Source organism: Antedon mediterranea, chromosome 3 (genome assembly GCF_964355755.1).
Source record: "Antedon mediterranea chromosome 3, ecAntMedi1.1, whole genome shotgun sequence".
Taxonomy (NCBI): domain Eukaryota; kingdom Metazoa; phylum Echinodermata; class Crinoidea; order Comatulida; family Antedonidae; genus Antedon; species Antedon mediterranea.
This window is the reverse complement of record NC_092672.1, coordinates 35,416,590-35,427,047: the sequence shown is the minus strand read 5'-3', so window position 1 is coordinate 35,427,047 and position 10,458 is coordinate 35,416,590. Positions and strand designations below refer to the sequence as shown.

At 35.3% G+C, this 10,458-nt stretch overlaps 1 protein-coding gene across 1 annotated transcript; it reads left to right on the top strand.

Annotated features, from left to right (window-relative positions):
* Window positions 1-246: 246 nt before the first annotated feature.
* LOC140044340 (uncharacterized) lies at window positions 247-4,680 on the top strand. Its single transcript, XM_072088819.1, has 3 exons — window positions 247-962; window positions 1,482-3,678; window positions 4,137-4,680. The coding sequence occupies exons 1-2, from the start codon at window positions 247-249 to the stop codon at window positions 2,392-2,394; spliced, it is 1,629 nt and encodes a 542-aa protein (XP_071944920.1). The 3' UTR covers window positions 2,395-3,678; window positions 4,137-4,680.
* Window positions 4,681-10,458: the final 5,778 nt, after the last annotated feature.

Sequence of the window (10,458 nt, the reverse complement as noted above, 5' to 3'; positions counted from 1 at the left end):
CTAATCATAGGGTACTATAGGTGATTAGTTTGAATGCATGCGGGGTGTAAAATACAGTAATGTAAGGTATGGTTTATTTGGTAAAAATCCTGTTAAAATTAAAGAGGAACACACAAATTACCCCTATGGACAAGCTACGCGAATCATGGATTAATACATAAAATAGTACCATAACAAAACTTCATCTACAAAATGTAGGTATATTAATTGATTATTTTCAGGGTCATCATATTTACTCTTTAAACCATGACACGTTTTCGGAGCATCTTACTTCTTCTGGCAGCCATGTGTATTGTGACGTCATCCAGAGACACTACCTGTCTATTGGAGATAGATGGCACAGATGTCTTGCAAGAACTCTTGAAAGGTGATGCTGTCTCTATCAACATAAAGTTGTTGAATTTTGTTGATTCTTCTGATTTTGCTACACAAGTATCAGCGGTTGATATCAACCGCTGGGTGATGATTAGCGAGAAAATTGGTAAACTCCTTTTGACTTTTTCTTCTGATTTTGAATATCTGTCACTTGGAGCTCTATCTCCTGGTGTTGAACATATCTTCCTAAAGGTCACATCAGTACCCAAGTGTTTCTTTGATGTTGACAACGAAGACAAATTAAACATTATCGCAATGTCTATTTTGCAGCGTATAAGTGAAGACAATGTGAAACAAAAGGTTTGTATTGAGCGAAGGCTGTATTCAATAACTTGGGTTTCTATTTCTAGTATTCTTCAACGCAGAACGTACTTTGATTGCTGGCAAATTTCAGAAGATGATAGTTCAGTGGAATCTCATATATTTATTAATAATGTCTGGTTCCGGTGTCTCTACTGGATTACTGCCACATTAACTTCATTGAAGTTTGAATTGTTCTTTGTCTCCTATTTGTGTCACGTAAAACCAATGACTGAGAACGGAAAAGAATATTTTAGCTTACGGACTGATCTACCAATGGGTCCTAAGTATTTTTTATTGTATAGTGGAAATGAACATAATTGTATTTTTGTTTTTCGTTGGCTGATACTATGGACACTTTTCGGTACGCTACAATATGTACCTTACATCATTGCTTATGTCTGTGACAGCGAAGGTTTTAAGCATCGCTTTACAACAATGTTTTATGATAGCCCTATATTTTCGATTTCGGAAATCTCTATTAATTTGTTGTATATATTGTTAGGCCTTATTATGTTGATAACATGGCTAAAGTATCATCATTTCATTGAAGCTGAATTAAGAGAAAAAAACGAAAATAGTTCGTGTTCGAATCTTCCACAAATTAATTACAGCGTTTTACATAGAATTGCGTGTGACATGAAGGAAAGCGTTAGGTTGCCTTTTTCAATTTCGTATTGGAAAGATAATTCTGCAAGTGGTAGGTGTTTGTCACTCAAACTTCTTGTAGTACCGTTATTATTACCGTTATTATGTATCCGATATGTGTTGAATGTTCTTATGTTTACTCGGCCATTATTTCACAGTTATGCAAATTTGAAGCATTTTGGAGGTTACTGCATTTCTTTCGGTCATTTTATATTTCATTGTGTTCTGATGTTCAAATTAGAATGTATCTTTACGTACATATATAAGATTCTATTATACTTCTACGTCGGCTTGCTGGTGAACCCTGGTACCGCTGGAGTCGTTGCAGCTATGGTTGTGATTGTGATTGGTTACGTTGTTTCAACTATAACCGGTTATTACAAAGGATATGTGGTTCTCCTACGGCAAGTGATTTCGGCATTTGATGAGTTAATCAAAGATAACAAGGTGCACGTTTCTGGTGATAAACTTTCCCCTTTTCCACAATTTACAAATCATGAACTTCCCGACGAAAATGATTATGAAGAAGGAATGGAGTTAATGTCAGCTTCGGCTTCCAATAGCACAGTACCACCTAACGAGACTCCTTCCAATGAAACTTTTGGATCTGCACCAAATGATAGCACATCTTTACCCGCAATCCGGCAGGATACTGAAGGCTTAATTGCCGTTGATAAAACTCTCTTTGACTTGATTGTTCAGAAGTATCGACCGACAGAGATCCAACTTCAAACTATCATCATGAAAGTTCTAATTCTGAGTCTAGTAATTTGGGTAGGCTTCTCAACGCTAAAGGTCATTGACGATTTCGATGAGTTAAAGGAAGTGAAGCTATACGCAGCTGTTGCAATTGCTGGAATTGTATCTCTTTTTAAAGTATTACTACGGAATAAGGCTGAAGAAGAGAGTAAAAAAATGATCCTCGAAAAATGCATTCGGAAAGAAATTGAAGAATATTTTAACAAACAACTGTCTGAAAATTGGTATAAAATTATGACTAACAGGTATTCCAATGAAGCGGATTGTTGTTACGGCGATTCGAACACGTTTCAAATAGTAACGTGTCTTTGAAGTTAACAAGGCCATACATGGCTGCAGACGTCGCGTGCTCAACTTAGTGTTTACCGACCAAACGACCGACCAACATAGTGAGCTGTAGATTCGCGTTGCACGCGACTAAAAATAGGGCTGCACGATGCAAATGGAACTGAATTTAAAATATGGGAAACACATTAAACGTTTAAAATTTCCTGAAACGTACGCTTATTTCATCGAAAATAAATTTTGAAAATTTTAAGCGCGTTACATGCGCTACGCACGTAATTGTATTGTCATATGATGATTTATGCCCTGAAAGTTATGAGTACCAAATTTTATTTAATTGTGATTTATTCATGCTGGTGAAGATATGATTACAAACGTGATTTCGTTAAATCGTGCGTAGACCGCGTAATTTTTGATTGCGCACCGTGAAAACATAACCACATCCTTTCCTGGCCATAAGGAACATACTTTGAAAAATTGACTTAGCTAGATGAAAGTGATATCAATATATACAAGTTAGTGTTTACCGACCGATCGACTGACCGACATAGTGAACTGTAGAGTCGCGTTGCACGCGACTAAACATAGTATTTCTTATGTTATGTACCCATGTGATTAAAAAATATATGTCTGGAAAGATCTTGTTTAAGGGTTTATTTTATTCCATGTTAACTATTTTAATAGAAAAAGCTGGCGAGCCCAAATCCGCGCGCTAAAAATAACTTTGGAAAACACCTACCCGTTTTCAAAAACACGATCGCACAAGGTCCATAATAGGTGGCGGAGTAGTTCTTGTTGCATGTATGAGGCTTTAAATGAATTTGTGAGTCTTTATAGTGGGAAAGCCACTTCGCGTTTTGACCGTTAAATCGTGTAAAATCGACTTACTTCCGCATTGACGATTTTGAAGCGCCACCTATCGTTGAAAACTGAAACCACGATTTTTCGTCGCCTAGCAAATAAGTGCTGTTTTATTTTAAGCTCTCATAAATATTTAAGACCCGCCCAACATTACCTATTATGGTAAAAGCATTTCCTAATAAGTATTATTGAATAACCAATCGGTTTCCTTCAAAGAAACCGAAGCTAATACAATACATTCGGCGACTGAAGTCGGGACTCGTGAAATTTATAAATGTGGTACGATTTGACTACTGTTTTGTTGTCCATTTTCTGAATAGTCGGAGGTGCATCCCAACAAATTAAAACAATTATAATCAATTGTTTTATCAAGAATAATATTAGTTTAATCGAGTATGATATATTTCTATCCTGTTCAAAATTTGTTGGTGTATTCTCAGGCCTCGAAAGGTAGGTACATTTTCTAGCTGTGAGCGTGGTTTCGGCAACGCGAGACACGTGTGTCAGTATAGGCGATAGCGAGACGTGTGTTGTACTGTGTTGATGCTGATCCGATAGTCGTTAATGTTGTACTGATTACGAGTATCATTGGTCCTGGCCGGCCTAGCCTGGTGATCTGATCCCCGCAAAAAAAAAACTTTTTTTCAATCAGTATTAATATTATTATTTTATTTTTCATTTATTATTTTATTTATTAGGCTCAATAGATGCCTAGCAGGCTACTAGTACTAGTAGTAGGCCTAGATTATATAAATAATAATAGTAAATACTGTAATTTAATTAATAAAATACAGCTTCCATTTGCCTTACTTTTATGTCATCATATAATATTATATTATAATTATATATACAACCAGACATTAACGTTTTTTTAAAATAATGTTTATTATTTTTTCTGACACTTTCAGGAATCGTTGATGATGCAGAGTTCTTTGTCTTTGTGACTTCAAACTGAGAGTGAAGTGGATAAAAAGATGACACCGGTACCTATCGACATTGTCATACCCAAACTATAATTTAATTATTTAAAACAACATGTTGAATTACAAATATATATGTATGTTGCAGAGGATTTAGATGAATTACAATACAAATATTTATGTTGAATGCAAACCTACTACACTATACTCTGTAAATTATGTTATTGTCATGTGGTAGACCTTAAAAATTGAATATTTATTGTATTTTAGGCCTATTTTATATTTTATTAATACTGTATTAGTTTAATATTACTATTATTATAATTTCTATTATACAGTACTAGTTTGTACATGTTTTTACCCCCAAAAAATGAATAAATAATTTGTTATTCAATCTAATTGCTTGTTTGTTCATCAATAACAAAACAATTGTAAGCAAGTATATAACAGTTCTTGTTAGCCGCTTATTTCAGGTCATATTATTAATATTAGCTAGGCCCGACGCGCCCGATCACAACGTCACTAAGTGACTTTCCACCCCTGGAACAATCGGTCGCTAATAGGGCTAGGCCTCTGACTCGTATAAAAGCTATTATAATAGTTATGATAAATATTCCTCAACTAAAATGTATACTGTGATAAATAAACAAGTAATAATATACGTTGTATTGGAATGTATTTATTTATATGAATTCTTATACGCGGACAATTATAAACATCGCGTATATCGTTCGATATAAATAAATTCATAAACACGATGACGATGTGTTTACAAAATGGCGGTTTCGCTAGTTTTCGATGGAACAAATAGTGGTACCTTTAGTTTGAATAGTCGGAGCTGCATCCCAACCACCGAATTTTGTATCTTAATATCGTATTCTGTAGATTATTAATTTTTCTAACAGGGATTTTAAATTCAGGACTGTTCAATTTTTCTAAATATTTTATTTTAATGATTTTCTAGGGTACAATTTCGAAAAAAAGACATTGGTTGATTTTGCCGTTAAATTACAGATTATCGTTTTGTTCAAATACATTTAATTTTACATGACAATATATTAAAACCATTTATGAATTTATTTCACTAACAATATTTTTCCGATAATCAGCTAAATTTACAAATATTGTGTTTTTCCAACACCCTAAAATTTAGCAATTTTGAACTAAATTAGAAAAGTAGGGCGCCCTCTCCGAGTCGAAATTTGACACGATTTGTCGACTGGCTGTCCCACTGTTTATCATTACCCAAAATTTAGTATTAAATTGAAGCAGAGTTATATTTCTGTTTGATAAACCACATTGTTTTATTTTACTTTGCGTGGACCTCGTGCGAAGAGGCCAACAAGACAAACCACTGAAAAAAATAATCCCTACCGTAAATATCAGTGTTTACCATTTTTCTTACAGGGGTGGGGGTGGGGGGGGGTGGAAATAGTCTTTGAATGGATAGTCCTCGACGCCCAGTGGGCCAGAATCAATTCCAAAAGTCTAAAATGGTAAATGTGGCACTCCAAACTGTTAAATATTGTATTAGGAAGAAGACGTCTTAAATTATATAAAGTCACTAATAATTTTATATTTGGCAAAATTAAAATGAAATGAGCACAAGAACAGTTTTGATAAATTCGCTGTTAATTTTTCTAGAAAAAAAGCAACGGTTTTGATACTGGATGCATTTTTTATCTGTTATTAACCATATTAGGCAGTGAAAATGAAATTTCCATTATTGCTTTATTTTGGGGTTAAACGTCACCAAATATAGGCCAAAAATAAAACTACTAAAATAGTTTAGATTCATGGTGATTTAGGCGCTGATTTTGTCATTAATATTTCGAGCAAAGCTTGAGCTTTACCCCGAGCTTTACTAATTGGATACTAAATTTGGCTCCGACACAATCCACGACATTGCATTATAGCAAGCGATTTAAATGTTCCTATGCGTGCCGCGCCGTTTTTTAACATAAATTTATAATATAGGCGCGGTTTAGTTGCGCACATTGATGTACCGCAAACGCACGAACCTGACGAAGAAGGACTTTCTAACGCACCTGTATTGGAAAAGGTGATGCTACAACCACATAGGGTTAATCTTTCATTCATTAAATTAACATGGCCTCCATATAGGAAATATACAACTTTGTGAATCTATCCATTCGGCTGGTTTATTACGAACTTCGAACAAGCTTGAGATGTATATTGAATGTGGGTGATGAAGAGAACGTATCAAAAATTATTAAAACGTTATGTTATCGTTTACATGGTACTATGACCATCACAAGCTTGGCACACCAAGGGAAGTCTTTATCAAACGTTTTCGTTTAGTAACGAAACAGAACTAGATAAGACAGATGTGCCAGAAAAATCATCCCAGTTAAGAACTAACTATATTTCTCATGCATCATTCTAAACCAAGTTAATATTTGAAGGGGTTTTCGGACCCGTAGAAGTGGAGTTTTTAAAGCCGCTGATTAAAACATTGCAAACTTCAGAACATATTTAAATGTAACTTTGCTTAACGCTTCGGGGCGCAGCATAAGTTCTCTGGTTTTCTTCTTATAATACAAGTTGGTGCGCTTTTTGTGTGAGAGTACCATTTCCAGTCGGAAAGCCGCGTTGGTAACGCATCACTGATTTCATTCATTGTGAGGGCGCGCTTCGTGGAAAATGTTGGAATTTTTGCTATTTTAGTACACTTTGAAAATTGTATAATTTTGATATTAGATGAAATCAATAAACGTATTTCAATAGTTGAACTGCAAGCGTAAATAATGATAAAAACTGTGATCTAAATTCCACAGTTTTTTTGTTTCGAGAAATATCATTATTTTGTGTATAAACTTTTTTATTTATATTTTTTTTTAAATGATGGTAAAAAATCATTAAATTTCATATTTTCTAGATAAGGTTTCAAAGCGAATTTAAAATCCTTTCAAGATAAACTATTAAGCTATCTATTAAAATAAAAATCTAATTTTAAGCTTTCTTGGGATGCAACTCCCACTAATCAAACCAAACCTACTACATTTCTGTTCAGTTACGATCGAAAAACCGCCATTTTGAAACTTTGTTTACGTTTTACGAAGCTGGTACGAATCGACCCGGACCGAATCGCGTCCCTGTTTAATCCGGTTGTTCATGCAGGCGTACTGCGTCACAGGCCTAAGGTTTCAATCTGCTGCCCGATTATTGTTCTATTTGGTTTCTGAGCTAGGAAAGGCCTACTTAGACTAGCTACTATAATTAGGCCTACTTACTTAACTTCTAGCCCAGGGGTGGCGCCAGGACCTTCCAGACGCGGGGGCTACATTCCCCGACGAGGGGGCTATGCGAGCGAAGCGAGCATCACTAGGCTGGGGGCCAGGGGGCCGCCAAGGGCCCCGGTGGGGGTCCAGGGGGCAAAGCCCCCGGAAGCAACGCGTTCTAGCGTCATTTGAGGTCATTTTAATCAGATTTAGGGTAGCAATTTTTTCCATTTTTTATAATGCATAAATAAAATACTGCGTGCAAAAAAACGATGCGCGATGACTGTTTCAATCCATATTTTTCAATTTAAAAAATAAAAGTTAAAAGAAAATTTAGAAAAATAGAGTTGGAGGTCCCGGAAATTGGACTTATTATACTTCAAAACATGAAACAAAATATATAAGTCCCTATCATGGTTGTGACTGAGCTAATAAATGTTTGAAAAATAGAGATGTTAGGTCCCGGAAAATGCACTTCTTGTACTTCGAAATATGACCAGCTTTATTGTTGGGGCTGAGCTAAGAAAATGTTTAAAACTAGAGCTGCAGGTCTTCAAAAAATTGCATTTTATACTTTGGAAACATCAGGCATAGAGGCTTAAAAAACGCAAGCGTAGACCTTTTTCAGTCGGGGAAATAAGTTTATTCCTCCCAAGTGTATGCGTGCGTACCATCTGGACTTCCGAGTGGTGAGAAATTCATGACATACAGGACATTGAAAATGTAATAACTTAGCTAAAATAAGATGTTGGCTAAGCGAAAATGGCATGTTTTTTTGTTTAGTAATGGATGAAAAATTTATTTTAGGTGCCCCACGGTACAGAAGGTTACTTGTAAATTAAAAAATTGGTGAACATACGAACAATTAACATAATTCGTTTTTGCTGTGTGTAGCGTACGTCGACGCAGTACACGACGTAACCGCCGTCGGTAAACTTCGCCTGGAAAATAACTACAGTACACATTTTGGTCCCTGGATGGAACATGATATCACGCGTCTCGACCCAACGTTGAACGACTCGTACAAAGGGATACCGCCAGACAAGTGCGTACCTAGCTATTGTTTAGTAGTAAGTTAGATCGCTGGCAATAATGAATGCATATAAAGTGCATAATATCACTCTGACGTACTCTCACGGTCAATGAAACGTCGCGGTTTTAGGCGCTGAAGCTAGCTACGAAGTGAACGCGAACGCTTTTTACTGTATATTATATTCCCCGACAAAAAGTACCCGTGTTCCCTTCGGTAACCGTCGGTAAACTTCGCCTGGAAAATAACTACATTACACATTTTGGTCCCTGGATGGAACTTGATATCACGCGTCTTGACCCAACGTTGAACGATTCCTACAAAGGGATACCGCCAGACAAGTGCGTACCTAGCTAATGTTTAGTAGTAAGTTAGATCGCTGGCAATAATGAATGCATAAAAGTGCATAATAGCCCTCTGACGTACTCTCACGGTCAATGGAACGTCGTGGTTTTCTAGGCGCTGAAGCTGTATGAAGTGAACGCGAACGTTTTTTACTGTATATTATATTCCCCGACAAAAAGTACCCGTGTTCCCCGACGGGGGGGCTAGGCTCCCCGACGAGGGGGCTAGAGCCCCCGTAGCCCCCCCGCTGGCGCCACCACTGTTCTAGCCTAGCTAGGCCTAAAAATAGTATTTTCTAGGCCTAGTTAGACTAGTAATTCTGATAGTAGTTTGTGTTATAGGGCCTATAGTAGCTGGAGTAGAAGTAGACATAATCTGGGTATTCCATAATATAGGCTGGTAGGTCTATCCCAGCTCATATGCCAAGCAAGAAGAAGCCTGAAGAAGAACCTAGGCCCAGAAAAAATTACAAAAACTGTTAAAAAACAATAAATTGAAAAACAAAGTGCCAAAAGATAACCCATTTTCAATTTATATATAAATATGGTGGGGAATGTTATTTATAAAATCAGGCATCTTTTGTTTGAGAGACTCAACCATGTATTTTTATATGGTCATGTTTTTTAAAAAGATAATTATTAGCCCATCATTTACTTGAGTATTGTTAATTGGTTGGTACTTAAAAGTATATCAATATGGCAGTAAATGTCATTGAAACAAAACAAATATTTGATGTTTGTATTTTATTTAATAATTTAAATTTACTATTGCATTGGTGTTTATTACTAGGAATATGTGTTCTATATGTTTCACAGTTAAATCATATCAGTCACTATGTAATATTGCTGCTGTATTTCTAATGCTATTAATAGCCTACCTGTCGGGAGAAACCATTATACGAACAGTTGAAGCCATTTGTAATTATAAATGTTTTAATGTCGGGGGATAATTATTAACTCTAAATTTCAATTTTAGAGTTAATATAAATTTGTATTCACCAAATTTATTTAAAAAAATAAAGAATAAATCTATTTTGATAATAAATAACTTGCCTATATATTTCTTATAAACCGTGATAATAATAGTACAGTCTAGTTATAGTGCGCCACCAGTTGTTTCAGCCTCGCTATTTCGTAAGAAATCGTTAGCATATTTACCAACTTTAACGGTAATTTTCTACCAAACGCCAGGTATTTTTTTGTGGAACTTTTACTTTTTGTACTATTAGTATTTATTTAGAACAGTATATGTGGTAAAAAAGTATTATGCTTGATGAGGAACGGGATTGCTTTTCCAGGCATCATTTCAGCCTCGCCGTAAGGCCTAACACTTGTATACAGAAATATTCTATTACTTTATTAGATACAACTTACATTTCACACAAGCAATACATTTTTTCTTTTTATGTATACATATACAGGATGTGAAAAAATATAACCTTTCAAACAATTACTGATACAAATAGTAAATACTACTGTATATAAAAACTTCTAATAGCACCTTGTTCATCAGACATAAAAAAATCGAAAGGCCTAATACTGTAAATATAAAATATGCCACCATATGTACTTTTTGAGATATCATTTTTACTTGAGTCTTACTGTTGTACTGATTTTATGATTGTTTTATGTTTATATTGTATGCATCTGTGCGACTCTGGTTAATAAAGTAAATCAATCAATCAATTGCAACT

Bases quoted from the DNA above. Each gene is read 5' to 3' on its own strand.
- LOC140044340 (XM_072088819.1), top strand. From the start codon at position 247: ATGACACGTTTTCGGAGCATCTTACTTCTTCTGGCAGCCATGTGTATT. The intron at 963-1,481 runs GTATTTTTTATT...ATTATTTCACAG, and splicing joins GATCTACCAATGGGTCCTAA to TTATGCAAATTTGAAGCATT.